The following is a 24875-nucleotide window of genomic DNA, read 5'->3' on the forward strand; positions in this document are numbered from 1 at the left end:
AATTATAAAAATTAAAAATTAAAAAAAAGAAAGTTGCAGAGGATAAGTTAATATCTCCAACCATAAAGCTTTCTATTTCTAACTTAGTATGAGAATGGAACTTCATTTACCTTGAGATATTTGTATAACATGTTCCTTAGATTGCATTCTATAAAATATTTTGTTGACCCTACTGTGCCACTGACTACTGTTAAAATGGTTGAATCATCTTTTCAAGTTTATGTCTGGCAGTTATATTAGTATTTTTGTAGCTTAAATTTTACATTTACATCTTCGAGCTATCTAGAATTGAGTTTGAGATAAGATAGAGGCTAGGTGCAGTGGCTCATGCCTGTAATCCCAGCACTTTTGGGAAGCTGAGGTGGAGGATCGTTTTGGGCCAGGAGTTTAAGATAGCAAGATCCCATCTCTACAAAAAAAATATATATATATTTTTTTTTAAAAAAAGAAATAAGATGGATCTAAAATTCTACTCCCCATACCCAGAGACAACTCACAGCTGGAAGTACCAGCAAACAGGATGATACCACAGTGAGTGATTGCAGTCCTCAAAGTGTTCTCCCTTTATGCCTGGCCTGAGACTCCCCTCCTCCATCAGAGACACTCTATGGCTAGAAAGTCCCTGCAGGTAGAATTCTATTGTAATAAGCATTCAGCCTGGGAAGACTGTTTATACTACCTCCTAGACCTGCCTCCCTGCCCTATTAACCTAAGATTCTTCTCTCTCATCTAAAGACATCTTGAGACTGGATCACACCAATAAATGGGATCCTGCCACAACAAACACTTTGCTAGGAAGCACTTTCCTTTCCTCCACCCCTCCAAGCAGGGGAGCTAATCACCAAAAAAAAAAAAAAAAAAAAAAAAAAATTGCCAGGCTCAGAAAGCACTCTTTATCCCAGGCAAGAGACTCCATTTCTCCACCTATACGCACCATATCTCCTTGCCTGGTGAAGTCCCTTCTTTTCGTCACATAGCACCAGCAGAGATCATCAGGGACCCCAGCTGCTGGAGATTTAGTTAAGAAGACCAAGATAATACTGCAAAAACTCTGGAAACGAGATTTTCATTTAAACCACAGCCCACAACAGTAGGCAAGAATATGCACGCTAAACCTCAACTGGGTGATTGCCTACTAAAATTAAAAATGTGAATAAGATATAGATCTCCCCTAGCATAAAAACCAAGATATCCAAGATACAATAGAAAATTACCTGTCATGGCCAGGTACAGTGGCTCACATCTGTAATCCCAGCACTTTGGGAGGCCAAGGTGAGCAGATCACTTGAGGTCAGGAGTTTGAGATCAGCCTGGCCAATGTGGTGAAACCCTGTCTCTACTAAACCCTGTCTCTACCCTGTCTCTACAAAAATTAGCTGGGTGTGGTGGTGCACACCTATAATTCCAGCTACTTGGGAGACTGAGGCAGGAGAATTGCTTGAACCCAGGAGGTAGAAGTTGCAGTGAGCCAAGATCGTGTCACTGCACTCCAGACTGGGCGACAGAGCAAAACTCTGTCAAAAAGAAAGAGAGAGAGAGAGAGAGAGAGAGAGAGAGAGAAAAGAAAATTACCTGTCATAACATAATTTGTGATTCAGGAGAATCACTTGAATGAGAAAAGACAATCAACTGATACCAACATCAAGACGAATCAAATGTTAGAATTATCTGACAATGATCTTTAAATGACTATCACGAATATGGTTCAGTTTTACATTCCCTTGAAACAAATGAAAAAAATAAGAAATAGAAAATCACATTAAAGAAATAGAAGTTTTACGTAAGAATCAAATGGAAATTATAGAACTGACAAATACAATAACAACAAAAATACTCACTGGATGGGCTCAGTGCTAGGGAGTGGATAGAATCAGTTTACTTGTGGATGTATAGAATCCACTCAACCTGAAAATAGAAAATAGACTGAAACAAGATGAGTATATCCCCAAGAATCTGTGGAAGAATGACAAAATATCCAATATTTGTGTCATTGGAGTCTCAAAGAAGAGGGAGAGCAGGGTTAAAAGAGTATTTAAAGAAATATGTGCAAAAACTTCCCAAGTTTTATGAAAGATATAAACCCACAGATGTAAAAACCTGAACAAACCCCAAATAGGATAAACCTAAAGAAATTGATGCCAAGGTACATCATAATGAAACATCTGAAAACTAAAGGCAAAGAGAAAAGGGTTGAAAGCAAGAAAGAAATGACATATTACCTATGAAAGAATACCATTCAGTTAACATCAGATTTCTCATCTGAAGTCATGGAGCCCAGAAGGAAGTGTCATAATATTTTTCAAGTGCTGAAAGAAAAAAAACATGTTAAGTGTGAATTCTGTATCTACCAAAATGCTTCTTCAGTAATGAGGGGTAAATAGCCTGCTTCAGAAAGGAAAACTGAAATAATTTGTTCCTAGGAAACAATCCTTAAATATTGGCTATATAAAGTCATTCAGACAGAAGAGAAACGTTAAATGGAGGAATCTTAAGAGTATCAGGAAGACAGAAACAACAACAGAAAGAGCAAACATATCAATAAGTACAATTGATTATAGTATTCCTCACGGCTTTTCTAAATCCTATGTGATGACTGAAACAAACGTAGTAATACCTTCTGATACCCAAAATAATGATATTTCAAAGTGGACCTACATGGATATGAGGTTTACTTAGAATGGGAATGCATTGACAAATCAGGTATGTATATTGAAAAACCCAAACCAACTACTAAGAAAAATATACAAAATGACACCTTTTAAAACTTTGTAAATTAATTGAGATGGCATTCTAAAATGGTTCAAGTAACCCACAGAAAGGCAAGACAAGAGAAATGAAATACAGAGGAAGCAAACAGAAAACAAATAACAAATTGACACACTTAAGCCCTAACATATATCAATAATTACTTTAAATATATATCGTCTAAATAAGCCAATTAAAATGCAGATATTGGCAGACTGTATAAAAAGCGCACTCAACTATATGCTGTTTATAAGAAACTAATGAAATATGTAGCTTGAAAGTAACAGTATAGAAAATATATGCCATTTAAACATTAATGTTAAAAAGCACAAACATGTGGCTATATTACTATCAGATAAAGGTGACTTAAGAGCAAAACAGGCTGGGCGCAGTGGCTCACACCTGTAATCCCAGCACTTTGGAAGGCCGAGGCAGGCAGATCACTTGAGGTCAGGAGTTCGTGACCAGCCTGGCCAACATGGTGAAACCCCATCCCTATTAAAAATACAAAAATTAGCTGGGCGTGGTGGCACACACCTTAATCCCAGCTACTCAGGAAGCCGAGGCAGGAGAATCGCTTGATCCTGGGAGGAGGAGGTTGCCGTGAGCCAAGATTGCACCACTGCACTGCAGCCTGCGTGACAGAGTGAGACTCCGTCTCAAAAAAAAAGAGCAAAATAAATTACTACAAAGAAGTACATTAATAATGATTAAAGTATTAATTTACTAGGAAGACATCAATGTGTATACATCTAACAACTGAACTGAACTGAGAAAAACATGAAGCAAAAACGGATAGAACTGAAAAGAGAAATCTGTAAATCCACAATTATGCCTGGGTATTTCAACACTCTGCTCTCAGCAACTAATAGAACTACTAGACAGAAAATCAACACAGATATAGGAAATCTGAGTAACACGATCAACCAACAGGATGTAACTGACAGATACATAACATGCCACACAACAGCAGAATACACATTTTGTTTCAAGTGCCTATGGAATATTTACTAAGATAGACCATATCCTGAGCCATAAAACAAATCTCAATAGATTTATAGAAACTGAAATCATACAGAGTATGTATCTGACCATAATGGATTCAAACTAAAAATCAGTAACAGACAACAGGAAGAATCTCTAAACACTTGAAAATTAAACAACACATTTCTAAAGGATCCATGGGTTAAAGAAGAATCATCAAAGGAAATTAAAAATACATGCAACTAAATGTATTAAGTTAACATAGCATGCCAAAATATGTGTAATGCAACTAAAGAAGTTCTGAGAGGGAAATTTATGGCACTAAATGCTTACATTAGAAGTGAGGAAAGTTATCATATTAATTAATTTAAGTCCCTTTTTTAGGAAAGTAGAAAAAGAAAAACAGATTAAACCCAAAGCAAGCAAAAAGAGACAAATAATGAAAATAAGAAGTGATATCAAGGAAACTGAAAACAATAGAGAAAATTAATGAAACAAAAAGGCAGTCATCAGAGAATACTGCTGATAAACTTCTAGTAAGATTGATAAAAATGAAAAGACAGAAGGCACAAATTACTAATATCAGGAATGTAAAGTGCAACTTCTATCTATAATCAGGAAAGTAATGAATTTACTACAGATCCAGCAGCCATTAAAAGTATTATAAAGAAATGGTAGGCTGGGTGTGGTGGTTCACACCAGTAATCCCAACACTTTCAGAGGCCAAAGCAAGAGGATTGCTTGAGCCTAAGAGTTTGAGACCAGCCTAGGCAATATAGTGAGACTCTGTCTCTACAAAAAAACTTTTTTAGATTAGTCAGGCGGTCAGGCGTGGTGATGTGCACCTGAGTAGTCCCAGCTACTCGGGAGGCTGAGGTGAGAGGATTGCTTGAGTCCAAGAGGTTGAGCGGCAGTGAGCCATAGTTGTGCCACTGCACTCCAGCCTGGGTGACAGAGCAAGACCCTATCTAAAAAGAAAAGAAAAGAAATATTATAGCTTTGTGCTCATAAATTTGACAATTTAGAGGAAATGGACTAGTTCCTCAAAAGCTAAAAACTACCAAAACTCAACTAAGGTGAAGTAAGCAACTTGAATAGTTCTATCAACATTGAATAAATTAAATTAGTAATTAAAAAGCACCCCCAAAAGAAATAGCCAGACCCAGAAGCCTACCAAACATTTAAAGAGAATTAACACCGACATTACACAATCTCTTCTGGAAAAAGGAAAAGGAAGGAATATTTCTAAGCTCATTTATGAGGCCAGTATTACCCCCAATACCCAAACCAGATAAAGACAGTACAAGAAAAGGAAAACTATGAACCAATATCTCATATGAACTTAAACTCAAAAATTATCAATGAAATATTAGTAAATTGAATCCAACATTGTAAAACGATAATTATACAACATGAACAAGATAACATTCCTATTCTCACATTATATTTAGGAGTATGGATGAGGGTGAGAGGGAGGGTGGGGAAGATACAAGCAGTAAACAAATAAGTATTCAACTGAATTTCAGAAATAAGTGTCTTGAAGAGAATTAAACTAGGCAATGGGGGTTGCAGAATGGAGAGGAAGGAACCTTTTGAGAAGGTTACACTTAAACTGATTCAAGAAGGAGCCAGCCTTTCAGAGATCTAGAATCTTCTCAAGAGACACCATTAATGAAAGGAAAAGCCTAGCTACAGACTTGGGGGAACCTGGAAGAAATATTCACAAATGCATATGTGTGACAAAGGGCTCATAGCCAGAAGAATTAGCTATAAAGAACTCTTACTAATCAGTAAGCAAAAGACAGACAAACATAAAAATGGACAAAAGATTTGAACAGGCTTTTCACAAAAGATGATATTCAAATGGCCAGTAAGCATATAAAAAACACGGCTTCATATTATCACATCAAATAAATGAAAATTAAAACTACAAGAAGTTACCATTGTACACCCATCAGACTCACTATACCAAGTGTGTGTGTGCCCTAGTTAGGGAAGATACGAAGCATCTGTGACTCATACCTTGCTGGTTGGAGTGTAAAACCAGTTTGAAAACTGGGAGTTTTTAATGAAATTAAACCTATGCCTATTGTGACTTAGCAATTTCTCTCTAACTTTCTACCTAAGAGAAGTATGTATATAAGTTCAAAAAGACTTGTAGAGGAATTTTCATAACAATTATATTCATAATATCCAAAACTGAAAACAACACAAATATTCATAAATGGAAAATGGGTAACCAACTTGTGGTATATTTATATCATATCATATCATATCATATCATATCATAGCAGTAGAGAAGAATAGTCTACAGATTAATTCAGTAACATGAATAAATATAAAAACATTATGTTGAAAGAAGGCAGACCAAAAAGTACATGCTGAGTGAATCCATTTGTATGAAGTTCAAGAATAGACAAAAATCTTTGGTAATAGAAGTCAAAATGGTGATTAGTGACTGGAAAAGAGCATAGGAGAATATTCATGGGGATGCAAATATTCTATATCTTGATCTCAGTGGTAGATATACAGGTTTTATATATGCTAAAATGTATCTAGCTGTACATTTTACTTTATGGAAATTATGTATTAAACAAACAAACAAAAGATCTGAGTGAAGAATATACCAGGCAGAGGAAACAGCTAGTACAAAGAACATAGCCTGGAAATGGGTTTAATGTGGTCAAATAATAGAAAGCCAGTGTGTCTATAATAGGGAGAATGAGGGAGTGGGCTAAAAATTACCAGTTAACTTAATGTAGCAGTGTACTAAGATGATAACAAATGGCAATGTGTTAACTGAGCATATTATTGACTTAGAATTTTTTGGTTTAAAAAATTTTGTTCAACTATTTGACATTTGTATCATATAGGAAAATATTGACTTGAAAGTCAGTAGACTTGCCTCTACCCATATATAACTGACAACTTTTGACCTTTCTGGATCTTCATTCCCTCATTTATAAAATTATGAAGTTGTTCTAAATGGTGGCTGAAGACCTTCCCAACTATGATTTTTTTGTGTGTCTAGAACTTGAAAAACACTAAACAAAAGAAGACATCATTATTATTCTTTTTATCTATAGAAATATGTATAGCCAAAGTTATAATGGGAACTGGCGTTTCAAAAATACTTAGAATATTTTAAATCCCTATTAAGGGAGCAGGGGGGAAACCTATAGATGCTTCATCAAAATGTTGTCTAGGAAAACCAGGAAAAGAATGAATTTCATCTGTTACATTATCACATTACATTATATGTATTTAAAGGAATAAAAAATAATCAGAAGACAGTTTCTGCCAAAATAGATTTTAATTTTCATAGTTTTTCACAGTATTTACTTCATATTTGAGTCACCTGTATATTTAAGTACAATGGTTTAAATAAATGTGGAGTTTAGATTTAGACCTTGTCTATCCCTTTTAGTTTCTGTAATCCAATCATTGAAGTATGGCTTGGTGGTAGAATAGTTTTGTGTTTTAATAAAATGCTTTAAGTTCTGTAAATATATGTTTGATTTTAGTTTCAACAGTTTCTTAAAAACTAATACATTCAATTTTTATTATATTTATTTAGCATTTTTTATTTAACCTATCTATTCATTTCTTCTTATTTTCAGAACTGAAGGCAGAAGCTAGTCTAATGGACCAGATGAGTAGTTGTGATAGTTCATCAGATTCCAAAAGTTCATCATCTTCAAGTAGTGAGGATAGTTCTAGTGACTCAGAAGATGAAGACTGCAAATCTTCTGCTTCTGATACAGGGAATTGTGTCTCGGGACATCCTACCATGGCACAATACAGGATTCCTGATATAGATGCCAGTCATAATAGATTTCAAGACAACAGTGACCTTCTGATGAATACTTTAAGTAAGTATACATAAACACAGGCAACTGGAAAAGTAAGAATTTATAGTGGACCCATATTGATTGTCACCTAAAATTTGGATAAAGAAAAAGATTCCTATTTTTTGCATTTGATACTATTAACAATTACATTTTTATTGAATTATGATTTTATTTTGAATCTGTAACATAATGCCTTCTTGGTTTTTCTCCCATCTCTCAGATAATCTTTCCTTTCATTCCTTTTCAAGTTTATATGATCTTCTGCTCAGTCATTAAAGTTGGAGTTTTGTGAGGCTTACTTTTGGGTTCTTTTTTTCTTTTCATTCTACAATTTTTCCCTAGATAATCTCCTCCATGTTTCTGTTGCAGTCAGTATTTATGTGTAGATAACTTGCAAATTTATATCTCTGATTCAAACCTCTAGGCTTTAGACACGTGTTTAACATCATCCCCCATCATCTCATCGCCTTCAATTTACTTTGTCCAAAACCAACTCATAATCAATCTTTGGCTCACTGTGTTACCTCTTAGTGAAGGTAGCATACATCTAATTATGCAAATCATAAGTATAATTATTTTCAATGACTGAATTTCTTCCTCTTTACAGTGTAGCCACTCGTTCATCAAGTCCTGTTTGTTTTGCCTCCTCTATATTTCTCAAAGTCATCTGCTTCTCTGCATCTCCGCCACTATCACAGTAGTTCAACCTATTATTTCTTGCCTTATCTACTACAATGACCTAACTGGTTCACACCTTTATCTAGTCAAGCCCATTTTTGATCCATTATGTACATTGTAGCCATATTGATTTTTTTCACAATTCAAATACAGTTTGTCATCTCTTCTGCTTTATACTTTTTAGTAGCTTGTAATTTCTTTTAATATAGAAGCAAAACACCTTAACATAATGGTCTTGATTTTTCTTTTCTAACAACACGTGCTTTCTTTTTGCCACTATACTCAAATACTTTCACTCACATCAGGACCCTTATACATGCTGTCCATTCAGCCAGAAACACTTCCTTCTTTTCATGCGATTTTTTCTCCTTTAGATTATAGTTCAAAGTTACTTTCTCTAGGAAGTCTTTTTCACCTTTCTGACAAGGTCCTATCTTTTATAGACTTTTAGAATATCAGATATGTCTTCTTTATATCAATTGTTTGACAGTAGTACATTTACATTAATTTGTGTGATTTGCTCTCTTTCTCTAGAGTATAATGTTCCATGAGAACAAGGACCTTGTTTGTTTTTGCTTATCATTGAATTCTAGCACTTAGCACATGGTACTTGACACATAATAGATGCTCAGTAAATACTTTTAAATAAAGGCATGCAGGTTGGTATTACCTGGGGAGAATGGAATTTTCTGTATATTTAAAATTAATCCCACTATGTTTATTAATAATGAAAAAAGTAAGCAGCTAGAAAGACTGATTAGCTTTAGCCTAATGATAGAACTAAAGAAGGGAGAAGCCAAGACTGAGAGGCAGATAATTGGTAAAACTATGGGTTAATTAGGGACTAGCAAAGATATTTTGAATTTCCAGTTATTTAGTGTTATTCTTGACTTGGGAAGTAATATTGAAATATTTGATTTTTTGAATGGCCAAGGGAACATGGAGAAAACTCAGCTTGGTGGTACTAAATGAGAATCTGAGTAAAAGCTAGAAAAAATTTTCCAGAAATTAATAAATTCTATAGTAAATTGAGCACATGTCTAGGAATCAGCATATCTGTATTATATTCCTGACTTCCTTATCACTTATTAGTTATGTAACTAATAACACTACACTTAACTTTCTTGTAGCTTCAATTTCCTCATTGAAAGTGGAGGTCACATTGCCTTGTAGAACTTTGAAGGGGTTCAGGATATTTTATATTTTAGAATTTCTTTTTATATCTAGAATAGTTTTCTGGTAAAACATGGCACAGTGAATTTATGTTTTTAAAACCCCTTCTCTGCCAAACAAATAGGAACAATGGGTAAAGTATTAAAAGGTAAAACCCAGACATGGCCAGAATCAAATAATATAAGATAAACATCTCTAAAGAGAAGAACTGGAATATACACACAAAACAGTGGGCTTAGTGGAGCTGAAGCCATTGGATCTGAGTTCAAAAGGAGGTGATATTGGTAAGGATCTTGGTACTTTCAGGGAAAGGTATAATAACATAATCAGAACTTTTAGGGAAACTTTTAGGGAAATAATCAGAACTTTCAGGGAAAGGTATAATAATATAATCAGAACTTTTAGGGAAAGTTTTAGGGAAATAATCAGAACTTTCAGGGAAAGGTATAATAATATAATCAGAACTTTTAATAGTTTAAAACTATTAAACTTTTAAACTATTAAAACTTTTAAACTATTAAAGTTCTGATTCAGTGAACCTGAGTCATACTTTCTATTTGATGCTAGAGAACGTGTGTTGTTGGGGGTTAGTAGGGGAAGGGAGAGAGGGTTGATAGAGGTGAGGATAAATAATAAAAGAAGTTTGGAAGAAGTAACCAGTTAATAAAAGAGATTGGAAGAAATAGACATTTACATATTGACTGAGGCTACTGTGTTTTAGAAGGTGTGGGCATAGGGTCTGTAGAACCTTGATATCCATTGACTCCTTGAAGGGATCTAGTATATTTACAATATACCCAGGGGATAACAACCTCCAAATGTGATTATGAAACCTGTTTCTGGTAATGGATCTCAGAGGACTAGGTAGAGGGAACTACAAAACCCTGTCAGAGTGGTGTGAGGATAGAGAAAAACAGAAATTTTCCACTCAAAATGAGCAATCATAATTCTAAAACAGAAGAAAAAAGTCTAATGCCAAGAAAGTCAGCCAACAAAATTAATAGTTAGGGCAGGGATTCTTTCCAAATGAAAATCTTTTTACAGAGCAATTAAGACAAAGACATTTAAATAAGTATTCTAAAAGCATTCAAAGAGATAAATGAAGATACAGCTTTTAAAAGAATTATAAAACAAAGCCAGGAAGAAATGAAACAAATCTAATAGATTATAAAAAAGAATAAATTAGACTGGTCATTGAAATTTTTTAAAAAACCAGTAAATGAGAAAAACTGTAGACTGGACACAGTTGAAGAATAAATTTGTGAAATAGAAAATAATATTGAGGAACTATCCCAAAACACAATATAAGAGAGACAGAAAAATAAAATGGGAGACCAACTTAGAGATAGAAAAGATTGAGAAGAGTGAACATTACGCAATAGAAAGTCCAAGAAAGAATGGAGGAGATAGTATAAAAACTTAATCCTGAGAATTTTCCAGAATTGAAGAAACCCATGAATTTTTACTTCAGCTAATAAGCAGGATAAATAAAAATAAATCTAGACCTCAAAACATGATCGTGAAACTACAGAACATCAAGGATGAAATAACCTTAAAAGCTACAGAGAAGACAACCTACAAAAGAAGAATAGGCTGACAGCAGACACTCTTAGCTAGATAGGTAAGCCAAAAGATAGTGGGGGAAATATCTTTCAAGTGTTGAAGGACAATAATTCTAGCTAGAATTTTATACCCAAACACAATGTCATTCAAGAGTAAAATAATTTTCAGGCACATGAAAACAGTTTATTATTTGTAGAATTTAGCAAATGTATTATTAACAGACATATATATGTTTTATATATATATATTTCGGCAGAAAGAAAAGTGAAAACAGAAGGAAAGTGTGGAATATGAGAAACAGTAGTGAGCAAAGAAATAGATGAAATGTCAGGAAATCTGATTAACCTTTGACTATAAAGATAACAAGTCTGTTTTAGATGTTTGTACATTTGGAAGTTTTTTTTTGAAGATTAAAGCTAAAACTCTAGACAATAGTTGTTGAGAGAGTATTCAATCAGTAGTTTAAGTAAGCTAAGATCCATGTCATGTTAGGAAGATAGAAACACTGAATTTGACTTTATTAGATAAATGTGTAGTTAGTTACGTATCCTAAAATGTTAAGGTTACCATTTAATTAATAAATACAATCTATAGTTCCCACATCATCAGTGGAAAAACCAGGGAACATAGAAAACTTTATGTAGTAGAAAGCAGAGAAGAAGAAGTGAAAGAAAGTGATTGATCAACCCAAAACAGAAAATATGAAGTAGAAATAAATCTCAATCTATCAGTAATAACAAAAGCAAAGCATTTTATCCACCTAATAAGAAACAGATTATCAGATTAGATTTTTTAAAAATGCCATATGCTGATTATAACAAATTTTCTAAAAACCATATGGAAAATAAAGAGATAGAAAAAAAGATGCTAGCTAAGTAGTAATTATAACAAAAATCTGGATCATCAATATCAGAAATAATAGACTTTAAGGCAAAATGTACTCCTAGAGGATAAAGGGGCTTGATAAACTACGAGAAAAGGTTCAGTTCACCTGGAAGATAAACAATTCTGAATTCGTATGCATGTAATAACATATCTTCACTGTGTGTGTGTGTGTGTTTGTGTGTATATATAAAACATAACAGAAGTAGTAGAAATTGACAAGTCTATTTTAGTGGGAGATTTTATTAATCTGTAATCAAGCAGAAAAAATTTAGTAAGAGCATGAAATCTGTAAATACATAATAGACATACCTGCTCTAATAGTGAATACATAGAATCCTACAATCCAAAAATGCAAAGCGAGTGGTCATATTTAAGATGCATATGAAACATTTACAGAAATTTACGTCTTACTAGGACAAAGACAATAACAGATTACAAAGAATTCATTTTTTAATGAACATATTATGATTATAATATGATGAAAATATAAATAAATAATTAATTTAAAATAAGTTTAGAAATTTCAAAGCACAGGCCTAATAACTTACATGTTAAAAGGCAACTATAATGAAATTACAAAATATGTGTAATTGAACAATATTTAAAAATTGAATACTGTTATGAAGATAAAAAATCATAAATAATAAATATCACAGCAGTTTTGGTACTTCCAAGGAAATGTTTTAAAGGATAATAGGAAATTTAATTAATTAATTAACTTTATTTTAGAGATGGAGTCTCGCTTTGTTGCTCAGGCTGCAGTGTAGTGGCCATTCACAGGTGCAAACATGGTGTACTACAGCCTTGAACTCTCGGGCTCAAGTGATTCTCCTGCCTCAGCTTCCCCAGTACCTAGTACTGCAGGCATATGCCACTGTGTCCAGCTCATTATAGGGAAATTTATAACTTCAAAATTTTATTTAAAAAAAATTGAAGATAAATGAGTGAAAGGTTCACTTTGAGGAACTAGAAGGACAATAACATCTTAAAGCAGAGAAACAAAATAATATAGATGAATAGAAGTTAATGTAATAGATAATGAGGAAACATTAGAAAATCAACAAAACTAAAAATTTGTTTCTTTGAAAACTAACAAAATAGACCAATAGAATAGACCAATCTTTAACAAGGGCTGAGAAGAAAAATAGAAAAATCACAAATAGGCAATATTAAGGAAGAAAATTAAGTTAAAATTATAACTATATTTTTAAAAATTATTGATATACAATAAACATATTTATGACTTACACGCGATATTTTGATACCAGCATACAATGTGTAGTGATCAAATCTGGGTAATTAGGATATACATTACCTCAAACATTTGTCCTTTTTGGGGGGTTAAGAACATTTCAAATCTTCTCTTCTAGCTATTTTGAAATATACAATAAATTGTTGTTAACTGTAGTTACCCTACTGTGCTATTGAACACTAGAACTTAGTAACTTTATTTAGTTATTTAGTTATTTAACTGTATTTTTGTACCCATTAACCAACCTCTCTTTATCCCTGTCTTCACCTTTCCAAGCCTCTGGTAACCATCATTCTACTCTCCATCTCCATGAGATAGACTTTATTAATTCTCACATGTGAGTGAAACCATATGATATTTTTCTTTCTGTGCCTGGCTTATTTCACTTAACATAATGACCTCCAGTTCCATCCACATTGCTGCCAGTGACAAGATTCCATTCCTTTTTATGTCTGAATAGTATTTTACTATGTATATTAATTATTTATTCATCCATTAATGGATACTTAGGTTGATTCCATATATTGGCTCTTGTGAATAATGCTGCAATGAACATAGGCATGCAGATATCACTTTGATATACTGAGTTCCTTTCTTTTGGATATATACCTAGCAGTGAGATTGCTGGAGCATATAGTAGATCTATATAGTTTTTTGAGGAACCTCTATACTGTTCTCCATAGTGCCTGTAATAATTTACATTCCCACAAGCATTCCCTTTGTGTCCTTGCCAGCATGTTATTTTTTGTCTTTTCAATAATAGCCATTTTAAGTGGGATGAGATGATGTCTCATTAAGCTTTTGATATGCATCTCCCTAATTATTAGTGATGATGACCATTTTTTCATACACCTGTGGGCATTTTAAAAATTATTGATTTTAAATGTCTTCTTTTGAGAAAAATCTATTCAGATTATTTGCCCATTTTTAAACGGTATTATATGGGGGTTCTTTGGCCATTGAGTTGTTTGAATTTTTATATATTCTGGTTTTTAATCCCTTGTTGGATGGATACTTTGCAAATATCTTCTCACATTCTGTAGATTGTCTCTTTACTCCATTGACTGTTTCTTTTGCTGTGCAGAAGCTTTTTAGTTTGATGTGATCCCATTTGTCTGCTTTTACTTTTGTTGTCAGTGTTTTCAGGTCTTACATACAAAAAAATCGTGGCCCAGATGAATCTCTTAGAATGTTTCCCCAATGTTTTCTTCTAGTAGTTTCACAGTTTCAGGCCCTAGAATTGAATCTTTAATCTGTTTTGATTTTATTTTTGTTTATAGTGAGAGATGGGGGTCTAGTTCCTTTTTTCTTTTCTTTTCCTTCCTTCTTTCTTTCTTTCTTCTTTTTTTTTTTTTTTTTTAAGGATATCCAGTTTTCCCAGCACCATTTATTGAAGAAACTGTTCTTTTCTCCATGGAATGCTCTTGGTGCCTTTGTGAAAAATCAGTTGACTATAAATATGTGGATTTATTTCTGGGTTCTCTATTCTGTTCCATTGGTCTATGTGTCTATTTTTATGCCAATACCATGCTGTTTTCTTAGGTAATGTGGTACCTCCAGCTTTGTTCTTTTTGTTCAGGGTTGCTTTGGCTATCTGGCATCATCTGTGGTTCCATATGAAGCTTATTTATTTATTTATTTTTTATATCTGTGAAGAATGTCTTTGGTATTTTGATAGGTATTGCATTGGATCTGTAGATTGCTTTTGGTAGTATCGTTATTTTCACATTATAATTCTTTCAGTCTATGAACATGGCATGTCTTTCCATTTTTTGTGACCACTTCCATTTCTTTCATCAGTGTTGTATAGTCTTCCTTGTGAAGCTCTTTCACCTTCTTGGTTAAATTTATTCCTAGGTTTTTGTTTTGTTTTGTTTTGTTGTTTTTTAATTAAAGACAGGGTCTTGCTCTGTTGCCCAGGCTGAAATGTAATGGCATGATTGTAGCCCACTGCAGGCTTGAACTCCTGGGCTCAAGCGATCTTCCCTCCTCAGGCCCCCAAGTTGCTGGGACTATATATATTCTGATTTTTAATCCCTTGTTGGACGGATACTTTTTTTTATTTTGTAGAGACTGGGTCTCACTGTATTGTGCAAGCTGGTCTCGAACTCCTGGCCCCAGGCAGTCTCCTGCCTTGGCCTCCTAAAGCGCTGAGAATATAGGCATGAGCCACTGTCCTGGACCTTAGTGTTTTGGGGTGTGTGTGTGTGTGTGTGTGTAGCTATTATAAATGGGATTGCTTTCTTGATTTCTTTTTCTGCTAGTTTCTTGTTGGTTTATATAAATGCTACTAATTTTTGTATGTTGATTTTTGTATCTTGCAACTTTACTTAAATTGTTTATCAATCCTGAGTGTTTTTGCGGAGCTTTTAGGGTTTTCTCTTTATAAGATTTTGTCATCTGCACACAGGGACAGTTTGACTTCTTCCTTTGCAATTTGGATGCCCTTTATTTTTCTCTCTTGTTTCTTTGCTCTGGCTAGGACTTCCAGTACTGTGTTTAATAAGAGTGGTGAGAGTGAGCGTCCTTATATTGTTCCAGCTCCTTGAAGAAAACCTTTTGGCTTTTCCCCATTTAGTATAATGTTAACTGTGGGTTTTTCTAATACGGCCTTTATTGTGTTGAGGTACACTCCTTCTAGATCTAGTTTGTTGAGGGTCTTTTATCATAAAGGGATGTTGAATTTTATCAAATCCTTTTTCCACATCTATTGAGATAATCATATGGTTTTTGTCCTTCATTCTGTTGGTGTGATGTTTCACATTTATTGATTTGGGTATGTTGAACCATTCTTACATCTCTGGGATAAATCCCACTTACCATGGTGAATGATCCTTTTAATGTGCTGTTGGATTTGGTTTGCTACTATTTGTTGAGGATTTTTGCATGTGTTTTCATCAGAGATACTGACCTATAGTTGTGTCCTTGTCTGGTTTCAGTATCAGGGTAATGCTGGCCTCATAGAATGAATTTGGAAGAATTCTCTCCTCTTCAGTTTTCTGGAAGAATTTGAGAAGAATTGGTATTTATTCTTTAAATGTTTGGTAGAATTCAGTATAGAAGCCATCAGGTCCTGACCTTTTTTTTTTGACAGGAGACTTTTTATTACTGATTCAGTCTTATTACTTGTACTTGATCTGTTCAGGTTTTCTTTTTTTTTTCTTGGTTCAATCTTTGTAGATGGTATATGTCCAGGAATTTATCAGTTATCATTAGGTTTTCCAATTCGTTATTTTTAAAAATTATTGTTTATTTTATTTTATTTTTTATTTTTTGGAGACAGAGTCTTACTCTGTTGCCCAGGCTGGAATCCAGTGGTATGATCTTGGCTCACTGCAAACTCTGCCTCCCGGGTTCAAGTAATTCTTCTGCCTCAGCCTCCCAAGTAGCTGGGACTACAGGTGCATGCCACCACAACCAGCTAATTTTTTTGTATTTTAGTAGAGATGGGGTTTCATCGTGTTGCCCAGGCTGGTCTCAAACTCCTGAGCTCAGGCAATCCACCCGCCTCAGCCTCCCAAAGTGCTAGGATTGCAGGTGTGAGCCAATGCACCCAACCTTAATTATAATTTTATTTAAACATTTATTTCAGTAAATTTGGCATAGGAATGGATGGTTTTGTAGAAAAAGTATAATTTACCAAGTCACAACAAAATAAGGGTCATCACAGAAATGTAAGAAATGTTAAACATATGAAATGGGATCAATCTAATTCACCACATTAACAGATTATAGAAGTAAACCCATATGACCATTTCAACAAATGAATAACTTGACAAAATTTGATATTTATTAATTTGAAAATACGTACTTGAGGCTGGGCATGGTAGTTCACACTTGTAATCCCAGTACTTTGGGAGGACGAGGCAGGCGGGTCACTTGAGGCCAGGAGTTTGAGACCAGCCTGGCCAACATGGTGAAACCCTATCTCTACTAAAAATGTAAAAATTAGCCAGGCATGCTGGTGCACACCAATAATCCCAGCTACTCAGGAGGCTGAGTCATGAGAATTGCTCACATCCAGGAGGTGGAGGTTACAGTGAGCTGAGATCATGTCACTGCACTCCAGCCTGAGTGACAGAGTGAAACTCTGTCTCAAAATAAATAAATAAATTAATTAAAATAAATAAAAACATTTACCAAAGGATGAATATAATAGGATTTTCTTAGCTTTACAAAAGTTAATTACCAAAAAACAGAACTCCTATAAACATCACACTAATAGAGACTTTAGAAGCATTCCTGTTAAATTCAGGAACAAGACAAAGGGGACAAATGTTATTTCTGTTGAGCACTCGATTGAATTTGCTAGCAAATGCAATAAAACAAGTAAAAGAAATATGATATAAGAATTGAAAACAAGAAATAAAATACTCTTAATTTGTAGGAATGTAAATTATCTACATAGGAAATCCAAAAGAATCAACAAACAATAGAACTAATAAAATAATTTGGAAAGATTACTAGATGCAAAAGATATATGCAAAAGTAAAGTCTATAGTGTTTTTGTCTATCGGTAATAACCACTTGGGAGGTTTTTTTTTTTTTTTAAAGTAAAAATAGTGAAATTTCTTTTCCTGATGTATCTAAACTAGGAGTTTCCTAATGAAATAAACCATCTCTGACCATTACTGCAGTCATCCCATTGCTCAGCTTTATGAGAGACCCAACACCCCCTTTTGTAACAGATTTTTTTTAATTCTCCTTTACTATTTTGAAATAAATTTCATCGCTTAATATAATCTGTGTGCATACTTCTTTGAAAAGCATTAATTTAATTTAATATAAAGGCAAATAAAAACAAATTTTTAGTAATATGTATTCCAACTTTGTAAATGTTAAAGAATAGCTGTATCAGAAGATATAATGAAGTAACCATGTTTTTGCAGTTACTTTTAATGCATAAGTTTGGATTTAAGAAAAACAAAACAACATTCAACTCATATTGTCAACAATTTTTCTTTTTATTTAACCTGTAGAAATAAGGACTAGAAAAGTATAGGCATATATATTTAAAAATTGCGTCTACAGCTGCCTATACAGACAAGTGTTGTGCTGTAATGCTGCTCTAAATACAATGAGCAGCATTGATGACACTAATGTGTTGCCCCAAACTATTTTTAAAAGAAAATTTTTGAAAAGTTCTTAAAAAATACAAAACAAAATCATCTTCAGTTTACATGATAGCTGCATACTTGTAAGTTTCAATTAAATATGTGCAAAGCAATATTTATGGAAATTTATTTATGGAATTTATGGAAATGTATTTCAGCTTTAGTTTTACGTTTATAAACATATCTTCCAAGTATATATTCCATCAGACTTTCAAAAGTTTCACAGAATATAGAAGAGTTCTTTATTGTGCAAGACTGGTTCGTCCATTGCAAGACATTTAGCATTCCTAAACTCCCCTCCCACTAAATGCTATTAGCAATCTACAGCCATCAGGACAAGTAACCCCTCATGTAAATTTCTGTACCATCCCCTGGGGGGCAGTACTACTCTCAGTGCTAACTATTAGTTTAAATGTCTGAATATATTTTTATGGGTAAACTCTCTTTTTCTGAGTCATAATTACAGCTATGATTGAAAACACATTTTCTTTACTAAGCAACTCATAATCAAAGGCTAATCTTATATCTTCAAAACTTGACTGAATATTTTATAACCTTGACAGTATAAAGTCTATAAAGGCAAAATAGAACTCTGAGTGCGTTTGGGTTTGTGTCACTTGAAAAACTCGTATTACAGGCATCATATGAAGTTGAACATTCTTATGTCATACAATAGTTGTGTAAGTGGAAACTGAATCCTTGAAAATGGGCCGGGTGAGGTGGCTTATGCCTGTAATCCCAGCACTTTGGGAGGCCGAGGTAGGTGATTCACCTGAGGTCAGGAGTTCGAGACCACCCTGGCCAACATGGTGAAACCCTGACTCTTCTAAAAATACAAAAAAATTAGCCAGGCATGGTGGCGCATGCCTGTAATCTCAGCTACTCGGGAGGCTAAGGCAGGAGAATTGCTTGAACCCGGGAGGCAGAGGTTGCAGTGGGCCGAGATCATGCCACTGCACTCCAGCCTGGGTGACAGAGTGAGACTCCACATCAAAAAGTTAAAAAGAAAAGAAAGTGATGAGATGGTCATGAGAACCAGATGCACAGAAGAAGCTTTAGCAGATTTTATTTATTTATTTATTTATTTATTTATTTATTTTGAGATGGAGTTTCACTCTGTCGCCAGGCTGGAGTGCAGTGGCGCGATCTTGGCTTACTGCAACCTCCGCCTCCCAGATTCAAGTGATTCTCCTGCCTCAGCCTCCTGAGTAGCTAGGACTACAGGCATGCGCCACCATGCCCAGCTAATTTTGTATTTTTAGTAGAGATGGGGTTTCACCATGTTGGCCAGGATGGTCTCGATCTCTTGACCTCATGATCCGCCTGCCTTGGCCTCCCAAAGTGCTGGAATTACAGGCGTGAGCCACCGTGTGCCCGGTCTAGCAGATTTCTTTATCAAATGATGTTATCAGTTCTGGAGTTCATGCAAAAGACTGAGACATCTTATAACTTATACGTGACCTAAAAACTATTCTTCTTAAATTAGGTATTGATTTCAAAACATGCCAGCTTTTTTGATTATGGATTAGTTAAAAAATACAAGAATTTTTTTAACCACTGTAATTTACTACCTAAGTGATTTCATTCAGTCCCTTTGCTTCAGATAAACCTGTATGATCAATGACTCTCAAATCTTTATTTCCAGCTCCAGCCTCTACCTTTAGCTCCAGACTTGTATATCCAAGTGCCAGTACCAAATATATTTGGGTATTTACTAGGTATCTCAGATTTACCACATGAAGATTGAACTTGTGATTTTTCTTCTACAACCATGTTTCTCTGGTGTTTCTCATCTCAGTAAATGATAACTCAGTAAATGATTTATCCAGTTGTTCAGAACAGAAACCTTGGAGTCATTCTTCACTTCTTTCTCTTGTACCCTAAATTCAATGTTTTAATTAGTCCTATAAACTCTATCTTCAAAGTATATTATGAATCTGACCACTTAGGGGTACCTCCCCTGGACTACCTGAGTCAAAGCCAACGTTATTTCTTACATGAGAGACTGCATTAGATTTACAACTGCTCTCTTGTTTCTGTGTTTCTTCCACACCATTATGGCGTATTTACTGATCTACAACCGGTTTTAAGTTAGTTGCCTGCTTATAATTTTCTCATGAATTCTCATTACATTTTCAAACAAAATCCAAAGTTTTTACCATGACCTTCTGGATATGTTTCTGACCTCATTTACTGCTGTTATCTTCCTTATTCATTCCAATCCACCCACAGTGGCCTTCTTGCAAGTCAGAGAATGCAACAAGTATGCTCCTGCCTTGGGGCATTTGCACTTCTCTTCTTTTAGCCTGGTCACTTCACCTCCACGCTCTCCATTTTTTATGACTTTCTTCCTATATTTGAATCTCTGTTCAAATGTCAGCCCTCAAAAAGACCTTCAAAACTACCCTATCTAAAATAGCACCTGCCACTGCAATCTCCGTACCCATTTTCATTTTTCCGTAATACTCATCCCTACTTGGCATTATGTTATATATTTGTTTATTTGTTTACTGTCTGTCTCCCCCACTGGACTGTAAGCTCCATGACAGTAAGTACATAGATGAATTACAAAAGGAATCAATAGTGAGTTATCCTTGACATATATTATTTAATGATTTTGACTCCATTTTAAGTAAAAAAAAAAAAAAAATTTCCACTCTTCAGAATGATGTAGTCTGATCTTCTAAACTATGCTTTTCTCATTTCCTGATTTAATTAAATCAATGATATTAAAAAAAGAGTGATGGGGATATGTAAAAGAAGACTAAAATAGATGCCAGGAAATACTAAAAGTGTGCTGAAGTTTGGTGGTATATTTTTTCTTTACACGCAGTATTAATTATCTGAGTTACTAATTGTGTCACTGAATTACAGAATAAGCAAAATGCTAGCTAAACAGAATCATGCTTGGGGGCTATATTTTGTGTAAAATTTATGTTATGCAAAAATAAATATTAAATATTTAATTACTGCAGTTTTGTTATTTCTTTTTCATTTTAGGAAATGATTTGCAGCTGAGTGAATCAGGAAGTGACAGTGATGACTGAAGAAATATTTAGCTATAAATAAAAATTTATACAGCATGTATAATTTATTTTGTATTAACAATAAAAATTCCTAAGACTGAGGGAAATGTCTTAACTTTTGATGAGAAAAGAAATTAAATTTGATTCAGAAATTTCAGTTGATGTTATTTATTTATTTTTTAGACAATTTATTTATATATGTAAATATATATAAATATAAAGTTATACATATATAAAATTATATATTATATAATTTATTTATATAAAGTATATATGTATGTTTACATATATACATATATACATGTATATAATATATATACACATGTATATATATAATTTTATATATGTATAACTTTATATTTTACAGCAGTTTTAGGTTCATAGCAAAGTTGAAGTTTTAGGTTCATAGCAAAGTTGTGAAGGTCTTATTTCTTCTCTCCCCATTATCAATATCCCACACCAGAGTGGCACATTTGTTAAAATAGATGAACCTACATTGATAGATCATTATTACACAGTCTATAGTTTACATTAGGGTTTAGTCTTGATGTTGTACATTCTATGGATTTTTGACAAATGTGTATCCATCATTTTGGTAACATTCAGAATAGTATCACTGCCCTAAAAATCCTGCGCTCTGCCTATTCATTCATCCTTTCCCTCTAACCCCCAGCAACTACTAATCTTGTTGTCTCCATAGTTTTGCGTTTTCCAGAATGTCATATAGTTGGAATCATACAGAATATAGCCTTTTCAGATTAGTTTCTTTCACTTAATGATATGCATTTAAGTTTCCTCCATGTCTTTCATGGTTTGATAGCCCAGTTTTTTTTTTAAGTTTGAATCCTCTTCTATTGTCTGAATGTATCACAGTTTATTTATCAACTCAACTACTGAAGGACATCTTGGTTGCTTCCAAGTTTCGTCGATTATGAAAAAATTTTAAATTCAACTTCTTACCTCTGGAATTTGTGTAGTTTTTGTTTTTTAATTTGTAAGTTTTTATTTTAACCTTGCTTTCTCCTTTTCTTTTTCTAGCCCAACTTTAGTTAATCTGTCTTCATTTTTATTTCTATTTTATTTATCAATACTTAGCCAAGAACTACAACTATGTTACTTATTACTTAACTCATAATTAATAAGCAAGCTCATAATTCAAAGTAGCTAGTAAAATGCTTATTTTAATATAGTAATTATAATAGTTTTTACTGAAAGTTGTTATGCTGAGTTTTCTTTTTGGTGTTAACACTACCAAAAATGAGTACATGGTGATACGAGCTGATCAAGCTGGCTATATAACATGCATTATGTTTTCAAACTTCCAGCAAGTTAAACAGTACATCTTTAGTACATCATTTCCCCTCCTTATTATTTCCCTCATAAGTGAAACATTCTTAAAGACCTTTTTTTATGGATTGAATACCTAGTATATCATTCTTTATACCACTCAAGGGTATGTATAAGTACCTCAGAGAGAGAGGAATGAAATATAATATCTCCCGTGCTTTTGTATCTCCTTATTTGATGTGTTTTCAGATACCAAAATGTAGGGAGCTAGTGGATTAGATAAGTTCTCAGATAAAAGGTTCTCTGCCAGAAACAGCTGATGACCCTGACATGATTCTAAACATATACACTTTTGGTTTGATCTGTACTGAATGGTTTGATTAAACTGATGGTAATATAAGCATGCAAGCAGAAAAAGTAAGTTGGCTACAAAAGAACAAAAATCAAAGGACTTTGAATTATTCTATAAGACTAAACTCTAAAGGTAATAAAGCTGCATCTGTGGAAGGGTATTAATGTGACCTATGAATTAGGTATTCATCAGATATCATCTATAGTTTGGTAAGAAGGTATTCTTAGACATATAAGAATCCAGGAGTTCTATTATTCATATACCATTCCTATAATAATTATTGTAGTAATTTTCTAAGTTATTAAGAGATGACTCAAAATTAAGAACTCAAGAATGGAAAAAAGTATAATAAAAATATATTATAAAAAGATTGATAACTATCTAATATTTTCGGGACCAGTACCTTCTTTGTCTCCTGAAGGAAACTCACTCAATTTGAAGGGGTAGTTGACACTCATGCCCAGAAACATTTTAAGTGAAAGTGACTTCTGGGATGCTGACTAGGGAGAGAAGGCCAAGAGCTTATTGGTCCTACTGCCCTGAGGCTGCAATCCTAGTTGGGGCAATCATGTTTCAGGCTGAGGCTGGATACATGTGCGGCAGAAATCAGTGAAGGCCTAAGCTATTCACATACTCCTGACCAACCCTGAGGCTTGTGCGTAGTATACACAAAAGGGCCTGGTGAAAAATAGAACTTGAGAAGACTTGAAAATAACATGTTCTTTGAATGTATTGCCTTACACATACAGATCCATTAGCAAAAGACACAGTCTTATTGGCTCAAAGTGGTTTGGACATGATATCTGTCCAGTCGTTGGCTATTCAGAGTACCATTTTGTAGAACAGTGACCTTAACGGAGGAAGGTTTGACAGGGAGGCAGAAGGGAGGCAGTGGTATTATCTCTGAAGTACTTTCAGCATTGAAGTGCTAGAAATTTTTTTTAACATTATCTAGGTAGTGCTTGTGTGAGTTACACACATATAAAAATTAACAGAGCTGTACACTTAAGATTTGTGCATTTTACTTCATTACATTTAATTTTAAAAGTCCATAAATAAAATCAATAGGAAAAATACTGCAATATAGAGGATGGCAGAACATTAATATCAATAATGTTTAAATTGATGTTACAAATTTACAAGAAGAGGACAAACAACTCTAGAAAAATGGGCAAAGAAAATGAACAGGCAGTTCCAAAAATTATAAAAGCATGTATTTTGGCTCGGCAGTCTCACTTCTGGAAATTTATCCTACAGATATATTTAACTTCTGTGCAATGTTATTATTGCAGTATTACTTATGATAGAAAAAGACTGTGAACACTGAAAATTTGAGACAGGTCTCAGTTAATTAATTTATTTATTTATGTATTTATTTGAGACGGAGTTTCGCTCTTGTTGCCCAGGCTGGAATGCAAAGGTGGGGCCTCGGCTCACTGCAAGCTCCACCTCCCGGGTTCAAGCTATTCTCCTGCCTCAGCCTCCAGAGTAGCTGGGATTACAGGCGCCGGCCACCACGCCTGACTAGTTTTCGTATTTTTAGTAGAGATGGGGTTTCACCATGTTGGTCAAGTTGGTCTCAAACTGCTGACCTCGAGTGATCCTCCCACCTCAGCCTCCCAAAGCACTGGGATTACAGGTCCGGCAATCTCAGTTAATTTGGAAAGTTTATTTTACCAAGACTGAGGACTAGCCGGTGACCCAGCCTCAGGAAGTTCTGACGACTTGGGCCCAAGGTGGTTGGGGCATAGCTTGGTTTTTTACATTTTAGGGAGATATGAGACACCAATCAATATATGTAAGAAATACATTAGTTCCGTCCAGAAAGGTGGAGACAACTCGAAGCAAAGGCCCCCACTGGGCGCTTCCAGGTCACAGGAAGGTGAGACAGATGGTTGCATTCGAGTTTCTGGTAAGTCTTTCCAAAGGAGGCAATCAGAATCTGCATCATCTGTCTCTGAGAGC

General features: G+C 34.2%; 1 protein-coding gene across 3 annotated transcripts in view; it reads left to right on the top strand.

The window, feature by feature from the left end:
* Positions 1-21428, top strand: part of EAF2 (ELL associated factor 2) — a 51238-nt gene extending 29810 nt beyond the window's left edge. For 2 of the 3 annotated variants that reach the window (XM_025376241.1, XM_025376242.1), the window contains 2 exons: positions 7350-7601; positions 21246-21428. In XM_025376241.1, the coding sequence (XP_025232026.1) occupies positions 7350-7601; positions 21246-21292 (299 nt within the window). In that variant the 3' untranslated portion in view covers positions 21293-21428. Of the gene's footprint in view, positions 1-7349; positions 7602-7800; positions 7976-21245 lie in introns of those variants that run through there. The other variant, XM_025376240.1, reaches the window with a different exon arrangement.
* Positions 21429-24875: the final 3447 nt, after the last annotated feature.

Source organism: Theropithecus gelada, chromosome 2 (genome assembly GCF_003255815.1).
Source record: "Theropithecus gelada isolate Dixy chromosome 2, Tgel_1.0, whole genome shotgun sequence".
NCBI classification, from domain to species: Eukaryota; Metazoa; Chordata; class Mammalia; order Primates; family Cercopithecidae; genus Theropithecus; species Theropithecus gelada.